The sequence below is a fragment of the Danaus plexippus genome, chromosome Z (genome assembly GCF_018135715.1).
Source record: "Danaus plexippus chromosome Z, MEX_DaPlex, whole genome shotgun sequence".
In the NCBI taxonomy this organism is placed as follows: Eukaryota; Metazoa; Arthropoda; class Insecta; order Lepidoptera; family Nymphalidae; genus Danaus; species Danaus plexippus.
The window spans coordinates 2416832-2436145 of NC_083559.1; the positions used below are offsets into that span (position 1 = coordinate 2416832).

Consider the following 19314-nt stretch of genomic DNA (forward strand, 5'->3'; position numbering starts at 1 on the left):
TCCCATATTAATTTCATATAAATGTGGACTATCTGAGAACTTTAACTTGAAACTGACTACGCACGAGAGAGATTAGCTGATTGACTTATCATCTTAAGACAACTTATTTTTAAGACTATTTAATTCGTATCAAAATTTTTCATATAGATAGTATTTCTGTCTATATATAAGTACCTCTCTTTGTACCTACGTGGGTGGGTAATATCTTTGCTAGACGCTTACATCGCCGATGGGCTTGCAACCATAATTCGCTTAACTCTCTTCATCCTTGGCAAATATGCAATATTCTGTCGTTATTTAAATATGCCGTGAATAAATTAATTATTAACATGTAGTTTGGCAGAATTTTTTTACTAACTACGTGTCATTTACTGTTTATGATTTATTTCTTATGTTTTTATAAATTTTGTATGTGAGCTTTTTTTTCATTAAATAACGTCCGCCAGCTGCAATCAGCTGATGAAAAATATTTTAAAGATTAGGAAATCTAATTCTGAATATTCTAACCAAAATAAATAAAATTACAATAAGTTTATTAAGCATTTGGTTCTGGCAATAGATAATAGTACTCCTTTAATACTTAATTAATAGAGATGTTCAGTATAAAATAGAGCTTCGTTGGTAAAAAAACTTAGAATTACCTTTTAGGACTAATATTGCAATAAACGTGGAGAATCTTTAGACGAATGTCGTATGCGTTCGTCTTTGTTTTATTCCATATTGAAGTTAATTGCCGACCCGACCCTCAACGTCACCAAGGTTTTCGGCATTTTGTTTTCTAGGTTGAATGGCAATATCATTACCACCTGCAATTTTAAACGTTCAACCAGCTCATAATCAGTACACCGAGATTGATCTGTAATGTTTAATTCATCAAATTCATCAATGTCTACTTTTTAGTAGTTTCTTATTTACGTCAAGGACGGTTAACGCTTGACAATTATTCCTGTGATTACTTATCTCGAACCCCTGTTGTATTAGAAAAAAACATTTAGATGAGTATTTTGTGAAAAATACATCATATTTTGCCATAAATAAGTACTATTGGAGGAGGTGGATAAATTTTGTAAGCTAAAGTCAAGATTCCATAAGCAGGATATGATAGGAGCACAAAGTAACAGAATATGGTTAGGATCAAGTAAGAAAGCCCAAGATATGGATATATTGAAGGCTTTTATTCAGCAAGACGAAACGAAACTCTATCCTTAAAGCGGCTTCCGATTGCACTATAACGATGGATACGTATGAGAAACAATACAAAATCCTAAAGGATATTTGTGCGTCGGCCTCCAGACCAGACATACTTATGTATTCGCGAATTTTAAAGCGTGTTGTAATAGTAGACATACCATACCATCAACGTTAATAAATATTTACGAGCTCACTAACGAATTCACGAGAAATAGGTTCGTAGTGGATTTGTACTCGGTAGAAGTAGGAGCGAGAGGTATATCGGCTGAATCTCTCTACAACCTACTAAAAGACTTGGGCCTGTCCAGAACTAATGTCAATTCATTCTTGGAACGTACTTCGAAGGCAGCCCTAGCAGGTTCTTTTCAAATTAATTAGGTAGAAAGAGGAGCTCGGACGGTGGAGGTGAGCATTTAACGTCCGTTAGATAGGGGCCCCTTAAACCTACACCTGGGTCGCAAGCTCCAGGCATTGTTGAAGCTCCTCTCCTTGCAACGCGATAGATCCGGCACCTGCACGGTGAATCCATTGAATGCTAAAAGGTTTCATCTATTTTTAAAAATTTTCTTTTGTGTTGAAAATGGTATAAAATAATGTCATAACAAAAGAAAGAGTTTTTACTATTATACACAAATTTTACTAACCGTACATGTTGTGTGCATGTATTTTATAACTAAACTTTTGCAAGAGAGTAGTTTCTTTTACTTAAGTTTATTCTTCTATCCTTTATTCCGAGTTTTCATATCATTTTTTCTAGCCTTGTCCTATAATTTGAAATTCTCATATAATCTTCATACATCCAGCGAAGGCCAACCGTATGTGTTCTTGAATAACTTATTTTATTTAAAAAATCTTTAAAGTTCTATCTCAGATTAGTGACAGACTGAATAAATGCAAATCCCATAAAAAAGGCTTTTTGCATCACAGTATTTAAATTACAAATAACATTTATTCATTGGGATAAACAAGAAATCTATGTGAGCGATTCGCCAGGAAAAACCTTTTTAAAATATCGGTTTAAATCACAAATAATTTTCCAACAAAGTAAAATGAGTTCTTTTTAATGGCTGGATTAAAAGGATTTTATTAATGACCACTGAAATAAATGTACAATATTAACAGTTCCTTTCAATTTGAATTGTAGTGTTATATAAGTTTATTTATCTTGTTAAACATATAATATCTTTTAATTTTGATAATATTTGAAGTTATCTGATTTAAGGAATCATTTTAAATGATAAAGAAATGGGCTAATTAATATATTGACGGATATATGAACAAATTTTTTTTGTTAAATTTATAGCTACAAATTCATCACAAAGTTCAGAACAATAAAATCACATAATCATGTTAAAATATTCGTTTGTTTCAGTATTAATATTTTGATACACCGAAGTTTCTACCGGTTGGTGTCATAACGATTAATTACAAAGTCTGTACGAAGTCTAGACGTCAATTTGTCCTAAAAATAAATTATAAGTATTGCCTTGGAAAATTTTGTAAATCTAAAATTAGACTTCGTATTAATTTTGTTGAAAGACGCAAATGATATGGTTCCGTGAATATTATACTCGTAATTACCTGATACTAATTTTTCACTATGTCAATTATTAGTATTCAAGTGTATTTAACTTAATACCCATAATAATGGCTTTACATGATAAACCTATTTTAACATTTATAATTTATAAACATTGAAGGTAGAACACGTTTTATTCTTGAAAATATTGAACAAAACGTACCAAGACTTTTAATATAAAGAAAAAAAGAAAACCTATAAGAGCTGTGTCCTAAAATGTGAATTGTACGTAAATTCTCTTTTTGAAAACTTGTACAACTCATTTCAAAACAACTTTTGATTCGTAAAAGTCAGTCTTAAGTTAACCAAGAAAGTGCAAAGCAAATATTTTGTTGCTTGTCTGAGGTAACGGCAAGCGTCGTGTCATTTTCGTCAGACATGCATTTAATTTGTTTTATTTTTGTAAGATTGAATCTCGACATTTTGTAAGGAGTTACGATAGCTAAAATATATATAATTGTCTTTTCAGAATGCTTTTGTGCTCCAAATAGCGAAGATTTCGATGTTTTTTAAACTGCTTTTAGGTATTTTTGCAAATTTCCAAATATATCCAAAATATTCGTTTCTCTAAAGCAAATTTAGTTTTTTAACCTTTTGGTATAATCGCACAGTCAAGAAATATTCATAACAGTGTGAGGTTAGAAATTTAAGTTCCCAGATCTAAGGGTTTATAGATGTAATAATTACCTATATTTTTACGAAGACACATAAAAGACCACCGCATCTTTTTAAGTCTTTTCCACTTAGTCAGATTGATGACTGAATATTTTATTTTCCGAAACTTGAAATTCAATACGGCACCTTAATTATTTATTATTATTATCGAAGTCGGTATTCAGTAAGGCGGAAAAATTGGAAAAAATTTAACGGTAACATTGTAAATCAATTTAGGCTAATTACGTCTTAGAATAAGAACCCAATAAGAGATGTATTGAGACGATTATTCTATTTTTAGGAGCATTTTTGCGCCTGACGCAAAAAGAGGGGTGTTACATGTTGATGTCTCTCTTTGTGTGTGTGTTCCTGTCTCATCGTAGCTCAAAAAGGGATTGACCGAATTTCATGTGTGTTTTTTTTTTATTTGAATGCCGGTTTCCTTGTAATGGTTCTTTATTAGTTATCTTTGGTTAATAACCGTCCAGCGATATAGGAATATGAGCTATTTTCTAAAATTATAAGAGGTATTTCTGAAGTATGATTCAGAGCTTCAATCTTTAAGTGACAAATAATGCATTGGGTATTTTCATTTAATAAATTGGTCATTATATTTCGATATAAAAATAAAACTGAGACGTGTTTATGAAACATGAAAATATCGCGATCTTCAGTTATTAAGATTTATAAATAAATTTGTTTTTGCACTCAGCTTCCCACTCGTTATAGAATACCTATATTATACTAGGTCGATGTTTCCTTTTTGAAGTTTACGAATTTAATGAAAAAAAAATTACACACTAACCGTGATATGTATTTATTGATTGAAATTATGTTTATTTAATCGAAAACAAAATTATTTTCAAACAGTGAGATAATATAAAAACTTACAGGGCACCCTTAAAATAATAATAAAAATTTTATTAAAAAACCAGAGAACAGATTATACTTTATGGAGATGGTAAATAGCAAAAAAGAACTCCGAGTTTTAAAGCTTCTTCATTCATATTTTATGCATTTCCTTTACAAACGAACGGAGGTTCGGAGGAAAATTTATTATGACTTAATAAGGTGTTCAATCCTTTGTATGGGCAATGAAAATAGAAAATATATAAAAAGCATTTCTGTTTTTTAAAATTAACATTTGTCACTACATTTTTATATGTCTTGGGTCAGATAGTTTCACCTTTAACAGTCAAGGATTACAAAGTATTACCACCTCATGCGACAGTCACTCCTTACAGAATAGATGAATTCAGCAAATAAAGACGTCTCTAAGCCCCAGAAGCAATTTGATATTTATATCTCTACAATGTATTCTACAAGTCACAAGATTACTGGAACTTAAGAAGCAATTTATACACTAGGACACTTATTTAAATTACAGTGTTGAATATCTTTAGTGCTTTTTTAAAGTAACGCTTTTTAAACATACAAAAGGAATAACAAGTAGGAAACTACAATTGAAATCATAAAATCAACGTAATTCATTGCGGCTGTAGTAAACCCTATAATAAACATCTTCATTCTATTATTATTTAAATTTATTTAATAATAATTTTATATAATGATGTGTTTTATTCCAAAGAACTAAGACTAGTTCATTGCTCCTTCTGACAGTATTAACCGAATTAAAAACTTATGTTTCAGTGACGTCAACTGATAAAGATATGAATAAGGAAGACTTAATCTTCGATTTTAAATAGGACTAACTATTTTAGTATTCATATTTTATTCAATTCTCTTTAAATTTACTAAATAGCTAGGATGTAGATATATGTATATGAAAGATCTAACAAAACTACAGACTAGGATACAGAAGCCCAGCAAACTAAATATCACAATAACAGTCAAATCTAATAATATATATTTTTTATCACTCTAGCAATTTGCACTAAGAGTTAATTTAATTCCATTACATCTCTCAACTTCATCGTCATAAGTCAAAATCTATGAATTCCGTTTACATCGCATTACACCTAGAAGCATACAGAATTCTAAAAATATATTCATTTCATTACATAATTATTTTATATAACTGTTAATCTTACTCAGCCTATAAAAGATTTAGTTTACTCAAAAGAACATGACTTCAAATGGACACGATGATGTGAAATATCGTTTCATACCTCAAGCTTTTTACATATAATAGCATATTTGTAAGAGTCACTATAAATTAATATATAACTAATACATAATTTATGGGACCATATGGGTGCTAAATATGACGAGTGTTTTATGTATCCCGTAAAGGTCACAGTCTTAGCTATAATGTGCTAATTTTCAAATAAGTACCAAATATATGGATTTAAAATATTCGACAGATATTGTGGTAGAAAATTTTACTGTAAACTTCGTATTTGTCTCGATCATAGGCATTTCAAAACTTCGGACCACGAAACTCAAGTCCTTGGAACGCAAGAAGAGAGGAGACTATTACTTAAAATCTATATATAATCTTGAAAAAGAAGTAGAATAGTCAGACATCCCATCCGCTCCTCAAGCGAGCATAGTTCTGTTCAATATTAGCCGGGCCTTATGCTCCTCTCCTTTCCCTTGTCGCAGAACAAACGACAGTCTACCAAGAATGTTTCTAACATCGAAATTAAAATACCATTTTATAAAAAAACTTTTCACTTAAAAACTACATTATATAACATCGTAGCATATTAAGCCTATTATTGATAAATGAAATAACTCATAACGTAAAAGCTTAAATATTTTTATTTAAAATATATAAGCTATGAAAATATTTTAACCGAAGATAAACCTGAAATTATTTAACTTTAAAAGCGTATGCCGTGGAATTGGTTTTGTAAAACTTAGTAACTTCAGTGTTATAAGTTTAATAAATACAATATATATATATATAAGTGTAATTAAGAAATTTTGAGTATTATTGAGTCCTATTTAATAATGCAACGATTATAACAATGACGTTTGTTCTACGTTCGCTAATAAAAACACTTAATACAGACGTCATAACGTAATGGAGCAGTTTAAATTGGAGTCAATACTTATTCAATTATCGCATCGGGCCTTAAGAGGCGGGCAATCAAACTGACCTAGCTTGTTTGCGAGACGTCGGTTATTTTGTTATACCATTATTATATCATATAGCGAATTACGCGGCCTTTGTCCCGCCGGTTGTTCAACTTTCGGATTTAAAAAAAAATAAATTTTCGCACTTTTTAAAATCGTTATTATTATTAAATTAAAATACGGCGTTTTTATCACACCGTCACTGCTTGATTATATTATTTTTACAATTTTTATGAGCTGCTATTAATAAAATTTTGCGCGACGTTATTAGTAATTACACACGCGGCAGCCAGTTTGTATGGCCTGTTTGAATTTCCTGCTAGTTTTATAAATTAACATTTTCCGTTCGCCAAAGAACATGGAAGGCGGTCGAATTATACTATCGTAACGAACTTTACAGGAATCGATAACAAACATATTGATATAGATGACATTAGTTTGTACGATTCGCACAGGCTTTTATTGGCTTTTTATCAACGATCAGTAAACACTGCACGATAAACGGCCATTCCGATAAGTGATGTGACTGCGATACACGTATTGTTATTACCATACCGCATTCTAAACGACAAAGTAAATAGTTATTCGCCTATCGAGTGTCGTTAAAAATTAAAAAAAATAAAAAATAAAGATGTCACAATAAAATGAATAGCACATAAATTACGATAAAAGAGACATTGTATTCAAATAAATCGTGGAATTAATACGCAATGCATAACCCTGTGGAGTATCCGACGCATACCGGCTCAGACGTGCAGCCGTTTATAATTGATTTTCTTACATTTATTTCTACTCGTTGCGATAACCATGTTTATTAATATATTATTGGAAATTCAACGATAAAATCGTATAAACTCTGATGATAGCAAAGCGCGTAGTTAGTGGAGTTATGACAGACTGTTATGTTTACAAAACATGTATGTACGTACTTATTTCATACAAATTATATATTACCACTTCATATACTAAAGATATTTTTATATATAATAAAATTAAACTCGAGTCTTGTCATATGTGAAGAAAATCTCACGAGATTACGGAGATTGAGTGGGACAGCATCATCTTTATAAATTATAGCGCGGCTTATGAATATCTGCAACGAATTAATTACTTTTACGAGTAAAACGAGTTACTTTTTAAAAAGGAAATCAGTTTACATGATGTCAGACAGTTTAACGAACTTCTTGAGTTTGCACATAAATTACTGACATACATACATACGAGGTACTCCGGTGGATACAAAACATTCCAGCGGCAGGAGTGTTCGACATCATAATGAGAATACTTCTAATATACATAATTTACACTCTAAATACTACTTTTGAAATCAAAAAAAGAATTAAAATGATGTCAATAGATCTTAATTATAATGCTCCTCTTATGAAATATTAATTCAAAACGTTTGCTCTTAATTTTTTGTGTTTCAGTAAACTTTACCTGCAAATTAATTTTTGCTTACTTTCTAGGATTATTTCATAAATTTATGTTTGCAAGTGTTTTTAATAAATAGTTTTCTATATAGCGAAATGCTGATAGACTATGAAATATTGCCTTGTTCTCAAATATTTGATTATTTTTAGTTTCGATCTTTAATTTAAGACAAATTATCTGTACTAAACATATTCTTGTTTCTGACGCCCATTTATATTTTACAGTTCGTCATCCTCCTGAGTTGATCACCCAAGTGGATGTGAACGCTGTGATGATAACAAGCCGGAGCATTTTTACTGGCCGGTTCTTAACGATGCACAAGAGGCGTAAAAAGCGCCTCCTCACCAGGTCCCTGAGCAAAGAAACCGCTCTACTCGACGACCTGCAACTTGGACAAGTGCAGGCAAGTGGACTACTGACAACATAAACCTCGTTTATATTTGTTAATGTAAGTCGCCAAGCTTCTTTAGCCATGCGTGATTCACTTACGTGTTTATTTTGCGATATCTTACTTTATAATTCACAGCGAAATCTCTTTGTGTTACATTGTAATTGACATCCTTTTACCAAAACACATTAATGCCAAAGTAAATAAAATATTTTGTTAAGCACTGGTTTCGTTTACTATAAAGGCCTCGTCACGGTCATTACGCTGTCCTTCACAACAATGTTTCATCATGAACAAATTTAAATGAAATTTGTTTATATTCATGATGCATTAACACGGATTGGATTCGGTATGTACTGGCATGCGAAGTTAAGTGACGACCGCACGTTCCAAGTAGCTGACACAAGGACGACGTGACACCTGGGATAATAATGTTGTGTACCAATATATTTCATAAGTCAAATTCTATAAAGTAATATACATTATACAAATGTTATAAGAATGATTGACGAAATAAAGTATAAATTTTTAAATTAATAATTTATAAATTGTATCATAAATTCAAAGCATCCGCTGTTCTCACTTCATTAGATATAATGTGTATAAAGGAGCCCCTACCAGGAAGTCTAAGTGACAAACGCTTTTGTAATACCCATAAAATTGCATGACATATTTGTTTACATATCCGAAGCCAAAATGAGTATATGATACAAACGGTTCAGCTAAATCAAGCGTAACATTTAGCTTATTTTCATAACAATATAGCGATTCGAACACCACCAATTATTGTCTCACTACAAAATACACTACCGTTTGTAGTAATCATTCGCTATGAATATTAATTAATTGTAATATAATTTGTTAATAAAAGATACTCTCGTTTGGGTTGCAACTGACTAAAATAAGTATTATATTCATATGGCTTCTTAATTATGTAAAGTTTTAAAGTAATAGGAACTCAAAAACGATTTAAGCGACATTCTGTTAAGATAGTTCATTTGCCAAGCGTTGCGTTAACGTACCTGTCTGTGATTTAGAATTCCTTCCATACAATATTCTGCCATTGACAATGAGCCAACAACTAACAATATATACGTAAAGAGTATAACATTGAGATGGATATTTTCAGTGTATAGTATAGCTGTGCGAAATATTGTCATAGTGCGACCTTTAAATTTAACGGCGATATGAATTGATGTGGAAACGAATGTAAGCTTATTGAGTAATATCTAACGACCATGATTTTTTGCAGTGCATCCTCGACCAATCAATGACGTGGAAGTTCAATGCGTTCACATTAGAGAACGTATCTGGAGGTAATGGTTACTTTTAAAACATACTTTGTGTCGTTATATGTTTTTTTTTTTGTTTAATTTTTCGTTTATGGACCTCCTTAAAGACTTTATCTGATGGAATTTGAAGAGAGATTTAAATTAAAATAAAAAAGTTCTTCGAATTCCTTTTTCAAGGTAGGTAAATTTATCAAATCGCTCCTGACGTCTATATCCTTTTATGTGGATAACTAAAAACACCTTTAAAAGCACTGTCGTCTCAGACAAAAATAAAAGACCTTAGCAGTGTTAACATTTCAATGGTACTCACGATAATAGTTTAATTGGCATTTCTATTTAAATATTTTAAAGTGTACATTTTCTTCGTAACACTGCCATTAGGTTTTTAAAATGTTAGTCACTGTTTTAAGCTTACAACAACGAGAGAAAATTCCGCTTATCCCTATTAGGCTATTTATTAGGAAACAAGAGGTAGATAAGCCGAGAAAAATTAAATTGATGTTACCTTTGATTTAAAAAAACACATATATTTTCTCAAGGGCTCATTATTATTTGCATACCAGGCCAAAACATGCTTAAAACTCACAAAAATATATAATTAACAATCCTTCTTACAGAAACATTCTTTCTCTATCTCACTGTTAGAAAAAAAACAAAATTTGATCTATACTATAATGAACTTTGGAATCTACATTAAAGACATTGCGGTTTTGAAGTTTTATGAAAAAAATATATACACAGTCGCATATCTAAAAATAACACTTCCATTGAAATTCGCTAGAAAATAATTTTGTAAATCTATTAAATAGCTGTTTCATATCTCATGCACTTATTCATGAAGTGAAGTCGCTGACAAAAACTAGTTCACAATATTACGTCACGTTTAATTATACATGCAGACGACGTTTTAACGCTGTACGTCTTCTATGATCAACTCCTTCATATTCATATTTTGATATTATATTTACTGCCAGTGCCTTGCAGCCGCTGAATGTTCGATATAATGAATGAAAGTTATAATTAGTTGTACATACAATTCCATTTCGTGCAAGCAAAGTTGGACGTTTTATTATTGCATGAAAAGGGAACAATAAATTGTTTAGGTTTCGAAAAATAAAAGTATACATGACGAACCAACCGCTCGCTCGAACTATTTATAGCATACAATTAAAAGTTTATAAAGGAAGTTCAGATGTTGTGGTGACTAAAACGCAATTTAAAAAAAGAACGCAAAAAGTGACTGAAGCGCTGTACAGGCTTAAATCAATTGTTTTGTTTATAACAGATAGCGGGATATAACGATTTATGTTGTATTCTTTTGGATGAGTCTTTATACAGTTTTATACGTTTCAATGAATGTACGCATTGATGTTTGTATTGCGGGAATCGCATAAATCTATATCGGCCATGCTTTAATAATATTCTGCTCATAGTACACCCATCAATCTCGGTACTCTTACGTATAGTATTTCTGATCTCTTATATTTTTTGATATATGCATTTGTGTATTATCATAAAGAGACATAGATTTTATTTAAAAAAATACTAAACTATTATAATTACCACAATTATACTTAAAATATAAAAAATGAAATATTTTCTTCAATATAAACAGGTTTAAATTATAAATATACCTACAATTCTATTTAACGCAGAGTGAAATTTTTATTAAAATTTTTGCGTTGAACAATGTTTTATATTTCTGATAAATAAAAAAAAATTAAGAATTTAAATACTTTTATAATATTTTTACTCACTTCAGTAATACTTTAATAAACATACATCGATGCAGTTTACCTCAAACTGTATTTATTAACTGTTAAATATTCAGATATGTGTATTAAAACGCAAATATTTAGTTACTTATAATTTTTTCATTCTATAAAATATTCCAGTTAACCAAAATAATATAAAATGTTATATGTAATAGTCTGAATTCCAACATCAATGTAGAACGCAAGCGATGTCAACAATTCGTAACAAAAACTTGATGAATTCATCCAAAAGATTTTTTGTATTTGACGCGCTAATTAGCAATAATAATTTATATATTAAATATATTTGTGCGTGGAATTAAAATCTTTTTAGCGGACTACCCTCGAATGATATCTCGATTATGATTTATGTTTATTTTATATTTAAGTTATTTTAATACCTTATAATAAATTATACATACATATATTTTCACATATTGTCCATTTAGTACAGGTATAGCGACCGGTGTGTCAAAAGTTTTGGATGCAAAAGCTTTAACCTGATGGATATTTATTGTATCCGAAATTCAATCACGTGCACTCTTTGTACGTACACATACGAGTTCACTCAAAACACGTATCTACCTTCTGATTCTGTTAATGGAAGCGAAAATTGAATGGAAACATCATATTATGGGCGTTGAAATCCTTTGAACGGAAAGTATACCGATTTAACTTTTTAAATTCCAACTATGCCAATGTAGATAAGCAGTTATTATTACTTATAAAACTCCAGCGACCGTCTCTACGCTGCCTCGATTACTTTAATGACGAAACTTATTCTGATAGACTGTGTATTTCAAGTTCAATGTTATTAAGTAATATAAAAATGCAATGGACGCAATTTGTTTCTTAAGTACAGTATTCCATATTAAAAAACAAAATTATGTTTAAGACAAAGAGATCTATTTGCATCGGGAATGAATCGTTTGAATGTATCTTTACGAATGAACTGAATTTCTTTGTTTAAAATAAACCTTTTATAAGTTCTGAAATAAAAATATACCTTTGAACATATTTTCCATATATTTTCTCTACATGAAATAGTACCATCTAATTAGTTTTTCCCGTTACGAATGATTTAGTCGGGCGTTTATAAATTTCTTTGATGTTTTCCATCATATAAAAGAAATTCATATACTTTTTTATATAAATATCTTTTAAAGGAGTCTTACTATCATTTTGTGTTGAAAAAATCAGCCGAAAAATAATTTGATTATGTTATGTAAGTTTCATATAAAATATTATTGTTTTTATTGTTATAAAAATTATTATTTTTTAAAGAATAGCATTTCTTTTTTATGAATAAATAATTATTTTCCTACTATTCGTACTGTTACCTATTAATAAAAAAGAAATATCTCCCTGGAAACGTAAGTACAGTGCCTTTTTTTATTAAATTTGACTAACCTCCGTTGCGTAAAATTAATGTGTCTTAGGGTGGATTTGATTGTTTGGTTTTTTAATTTAATTTTTAAGAATAGAATAGCTAATGAATTTTCCTATTACAATAATATATCCACGTATAATGTAATTATATTTGCGCCTCATTAATATAGAGAATATCACTAAAGACCCAATTCCATAATAATACCCGTGATATATATTATCTTATTAAGGAATAACATGAAATTACCTCCGCCGTCTGAATTGGTGCTATTTTCTGAATGTGTTTTACAAATTAATCGTATCAAACTAAACGTCTGGAGAATCATCTATATTACATACTATAACAATAGTATGTGCATACATAATTGAATATTATAAACGAATTATGTCAAGGCAATAATATTATTTTTCTGATTACAATTTTTATGGCACTATCACAGAACTAACTAGGTTTTACTTTTAGCATCCAGTTTTTGTTTTTCTCCTGTTTCGCACACGTCGAGAATATTGAAACAGACATGAAATTGACAACCCTATTGTGATTTGTTCACGAAAACTGATAGTAGTTTTATTTTATAATACTGAATATTACTACTTTATATTCGTTATTTACTCCAAGGGTTGTTTAATTTATACAGGATTTTTATAAAATAAGGACAAAAATAGGAACTCCAAGTCTTTCCAGCGGCATGCTTTCTAACGTGAAAATCACCTTAGGGACATTTCCCTATCACTGGCGATCTGTATACAAAAACTATATTGCATTAAAAAGGCAATCTTATGTGATATTACGTTATGTTTCTTTATTAGTAACAAGGTCATGGAATACTAAAAAAAATGGTATGTTAAAAATATACTTTTATGGCATCATTTAGTATAAAAAACAACAAATAAAAGTAATAGTTTTGGTTTAAAAAGTATTAAGCAAAATTGTAAGTGATTGAACGAGTCAATTTATTTAGAACTCCCTGGTGCAACGCAGAATCCATTCATCACACGTGACAAACCAATTCAAATGTCTCATATTTGCGTGACTATAAGGCGCGATAATTATTTTGTATTTCATTGAACCAGTTCGTAAATCTTATATACAGAGATGGGCCATAAAATCTTTATGAACTTTTTAATCGTCAAAACTTTATTTCATTGAAGATGAAAGTTCTTCAAGTTATTGTTGCAACGTCACTTTATCCTTGATGACGCTGAAGTGTGATTTTTACGAAGACGTTTAAAATGATTTGCCAACTCATAATTTAAGACCGATTCATAATGTCAATAAAACTATTGATTATCTTTAATTTGACACTGGTTAGTTTAATATTCTTTATTTTGTGGCTATTTTAATTATTTGTTTTGTTGCGCTTTTAATATTTTATACTATTCTCGATAGTGATAACAATATTTTCGATAAAATTATATAATATATTTCGTCTGCGAATACGAGTGATATATGAATCCATGCGACCGTTATGCACAACGTAAAATTTCGTAACGCTAATTACCATAACAGTGTGTCGGTAACAATCATCATTTATGTGTTAACAGTAGCATATTATTTAAACAAACAACGTTTTATACAATACCAAAAACACAAAGGTATGGAACAATTCGTACACGCGTTCATTATGACCCTTTTAAAACCTAAGTTCGTGTCTTGTGAGAGTCGTGTTATGTGAGTAATTTAGAGAGATGAAACAGTCATAATGTTACCTGTCGTCCATTATATTTGATGACAACTAAAACAACAAAGCGTTTCATGTTATTGTATTACAATGACAATTTCCACTCACTCCGATACAGCATACCGCATAAATTGGCACTTTCATTACATATATTTTTGTAGTAAATACGTATGTATGTCTATATATGTTCGTTAAGAATAAAACAATTAATTACACAAGATCCTTATATCGTAGCCAACATTGACAACAATAACAAATTGAGCGGTTTATCAAATAGCTATTATAAGCTTGTCTGTCTGTAACATTTAAGGTGAGGTATCCTACCATAACATTAATGTGTCAGACATATAAATTATATAGAATAATAGTTATAGATTACTGATAAGCTATAAATTAATACATTCTACTGTTGAACCCAGTAATTGCGACAAGAAATCTAGTGTTAAATACTCTATTTAGGACAAGCGTACATATGTCATAATATATTACAATGTCGTCTTCCATGGACGACATTCCATATTCGCTTCTAACTAATTAACAAGCATTGCTAATTAAGCTACTGATCTAAAATTTAATATAACATTATATACTCTTTGCATACCGCATTATAGTTTTTATTTCGTTTTAAATATATCCTATAAACTTGCAGACAGTCAGCTTTAATTCAATGATAGGATTCGAAATAATTCATTTCGCTGAATAAGTCAATACTTCACTCACACCTTCACGACCGGAACTGAATGAGTTGAATTTTAAAAATATACTATTTGGACCAGTTAGTTTGGGCTTACAGAAAAAAATAATCAAAAAAGGAATAAACACAGCTGCAGCTGACAGATTCGTAACAATAGTTGGATTGTGAACTTCTCAAATTTTTCTTATTGAAAAATTATTTGTCGTCTTATGTTAAATACTTTTGTTTAGTCAAGTAATTAGAAAAACGTTTTGTGAATAAATTACAACTTATTTATGAACCATTCAAATGCGTTCCGAATAAAATTATGCAGTGAACAAATTCTACAATAGCAAGATTTATTATAATAGGATTAATGTTCTGCAAAATAACTATTCATGGATAGAGGTACAAAGATCGTTGGATTGTTAACGTTTGAAAGCTAAATAAATAAACCGGGTAACATTACCGTGGTTTATCTTAAAGGTATATTTTCATAACATTTCTAATTTGATTATTAACTGCTTACTCTCTGGTATGAGTGGTTAGTCATTAGTGTATTTTCCGATTTCGATTCCGATTAGTAATTTTTAAATAAGACTAATGTTTTCGGATTTACTACGAGTTTTTTTTTATCACTTACACCTATGTTTCGGTTACTATGTAGCAATCGTGATCACGGGCAGGCGAGATGAATATATAATTTTTTAGGATAAGCTTACGTTGAAGTTATAGTCTTAAATTTACATGCTACATTCTAGAGGTTAAGTTGCAAATGTTACGACTATTACAATGTAAAGATGACATTGAAAACGAAACGTCTGCTTACTCTCATTCATTAAAAGTTAATACAGAGAAGAGATAAATACTGAACGTACTAAGCAGTGATACAATATGTACGTGAGCTTTAGATAAAATAAAATAATTATAATTGTATATTTCATGAAATCCCATTGCTTACGGTGATATTTATGTACACTATAAATATTGAAATTCTGAAAGGGTCTTAGTACGGAGATAGTGATTTTTCATAGTATTAATATTTAATTCAGTGGAATCACGTAAAGGTTTCTTTTTGTAAGATTATACATTATCGTACATTATAGGGATTGCCTTAGAAAATAAGCGTGGTCCGTGATATAACGCTGGTTTATATATATTTGTAATCAATAAAACCTCTACAATACAACAGAACAGATAAAAGATACTCGCCATGGATTTCGAATGAAAGTCTTAGCTACTACAACACATAACAAAGAACGTTCTCAAATACTTTTCAATATATAGTTTACATATATTATGTTACTAAGTAACAAATAAACGACATCATATCAGGTAAAAATTTAATATTCCTCCGTCAATCATCACCGTTTTTGACTACAATTTAAGTAATAATAAGTTAAAGTCGAAATGAAAATTCAAAATTTACGTCTCAAATTTTATAAAGTTATCAGATTAATTTAAGTTTGATAAAAGTTATACTATAATATATATATTTTTTTGCCTTTAATTCAATGAAACAATAACATTTCCGTTAAAATTCATCCCATTATTTTATGAATGTTAAGTAAGAATTTTCTATAATGAGATCTAAGATTCACACCTCGTCTGCCCGCGATCACGGTTGCTGCAAAGTAACCGAAACGTCGGGATTATGTAGTTTTTAAATAATAAAATCCGCGTAGTATATCCGAATAATACTAGTTCATTTAAAAGAATTTTCTATTTCAGTGTTAAAAGGTACTGGCCGTATGCTAGTACATACGAGTATATCGTTCATCTCCAAGTGGATTTATGAGTTAGTTAGAAAACTTTGTCTTATCAAGTTACCGATATACAAAAGAATCTTTTAAACATACACAGATCGGATTTATCCTTTGATATGGATATTCCCGCTATCTTCAACAGTTATCTGATACAACTCTTTCACACAAATCTCTTCGATGCATTTATATTTCCGTCTTTATCCGTATTTCGTTTTACGAAAATATGCGACTATGTTCTCGTATGCGAAATTCCGCGAGAGACGTCTTAAATGTCTATCTCACAATATAAATTTTTTGAATATTGAAATACGACGCACATAAAACGTTTTCAAATCGACTGTTAACTGAAACTGAATAGTTGGAATTTTTTAGCATGCATCGTCGTATATTGGAAAACTAATACTTTTCTGCTATGTAGAAGCAATACGTGGAACTTTATATGTGTCTAATGAGATTCCAGACATTCGAGAGTATTCTTTTAAAATAAACTAGTATTTGTCGGATTAATACGCGTATTGTGTTATTTTAAAAACTATTAAATACTCCCGACTTTTTTTCGGTTACTTTGAAGCAGTTAACTTTGTGAATTTCATTCACATTGACATTTAGCCTGCCCGTGATCACGGTTGCTGTAAAATATACCAGAATATATTGTCTGCTTCACTCGTTTTTGTTACCTAGCTTTTATTTTAAAGATTAATGGTTCATACAAGAAGCTTTTCAATTTGGCACCACATCAAACTTAATATTTTTAATTAATTTATTTTTAATATGATTATTTTTCACTAGCGGACAGTGAAATTCAATAACGTTGATGTTTTACGTAGTGTTGCTTAACATCCACGTCAGGATACTCAGCTGGTACGATAAATCATAAAGGAATTAAGTCAGGAAATAAGTGTAAACGATGTGTTTTTATTGCACAATAGCAAAAATGTTCGAGTGTTAATGGTTATGCATCAAAACAAATCCATGCGTAAATGTCACAAGTTGTTTAAGCTTTTATATACTTGAAGGCTTCGTCCCCATTAGCTTTCGACTAACAATCTCATATTGTTAACTAAGAAGTGATGTGAGTTGTCATAATTATAATGATAATGTTCTTAAATAAATAAGTCTCTATCAGTAGCAACGAATATTAAAAAATATAACTAAACTAATAATATTCTTAATGTATATGATGTTGTTTGTTTATATGTGTATTAAATTACACAAAGATCTGAATAATATAAATTCTTACTCACTCCCTAATATCATTTGATCCAGTTAAATAATTGTACATAAAATATTTAGGTAGATGGGTATTCTTCGTTCATTCTATATTTTAAACTAAACACATATGATAGCTAAAGGTCAATAGTGAAAGGTCCACTATCTTCTTACTTAAATCAATGAGACAAATCGTAACATCTATGCTAACAGCAATTTCTTTGTAATCTTTATTTCTCGATAGCTGTGCCAGTGACTTTCCGTTTATGCAATTAGAATTGTTTTTTAATTAAACTTTTAAAAATAAAAAAAAAATCACTGTAATGCTGACATTCTCACAAGCATTAACCTTATTGCTTTGTTTCCTCTCAATAATCTCAATTTTTGTAACTCACTACTTTTGTAACGTTCGCTTCAAATACTACCTTATAGGTTTTAACAGATGTTTACGGAAAACTGCCCTTTTCATCAACCGGCCGCTGAGCAAATGTGTCGACTTTATTCGTTGCATGCACCCTACTCTAGGTAGAAGTTGTGTATAGACTTTCTTTTAAAAATATGTTATGACTTTGAGGTAAACTTTTTTAATTAACGTCCTCAAAGGAAAAAACTTCATTATTTTTGTAATATAGGTAATATGAAACATTTTCAATTTATCGATGTATAAAACTATTTTCAATTAGTCTTGCGTCTAAGCTTCTGAGGTTCCATCAAAATTCTACGATCAAGATGCTGAAGCAATTTATCAGACCCCAAAACCTCCACACTTACGGCTTCCGTTTATATATAAGGCATTAAACGCTCGAGTCATAAGATAAAAGATAAGATAGTCCGCCTGAAAGCGTCATCACGTGCCATTTATATATATATTTTTGTAAACTGTGAGTCTTAGGAAATTCTCAGCGTTCAAACTAGGTCATGAAACATGTTTTTTAACGTATAAATCAGAAAATAGCCGTCCCTAACAAGATCGTGATTTACGCCTTTTTCATAAAGAGCTGAATACCGTTAATGACTTGTTGATGTTCCGATAATTAACGTCTTTATTTCTTTTTTTCTATGAATAAAACCTCCGTAATGCTTTGCAAAAGACTTTCCTCCTACCCTTTTAATTATACAAAAAACCAGCAGATAAATAAATCAATATTGAGTTGACGTACACTAGTGGGGTAAATATAAATTTTAAGCGATGTTTCAAAGGCTGTATCTTTAATGAAGATGGTCGTATCGTAAAAAAACAACTTTCAACTTTATTTTTGTTGGT

The 19314-nt window shown here is 30.2% G+C and overlaps 1 protein-coding gene across 3 annotated transcripts in view; it reads left to right on the forward strand.

Moving 5' to 3' along the window:
- Window positions 1-19314, forward strand: part of LOC116777621 (cAMP-specific 3',5'-cyclic phosphodiesterase 4A-like) — a 79316-nt gene that overhangs the window by 18947 nt on the left and 41055 nt on the right. For 2 of the 3 annotated variants that reach the window (XM_032671279.2, XM_032671278.2), the window contains exons 3-4: window positions 8122-8300; window positions 9538-9601. In XM_032671279.2, the coding sequence (XP_032527170.2) occupies window positions 8122-8300; window positions 9538-9601 (243 nt within the window). Of the gene's footprint in view, window positions 1-8121; window positions 8346-9537; window positions 9602-19314 lie in introns of those variants that run through there. The other variant, XM_032671280.2, reaches the window with a different exon arrangement.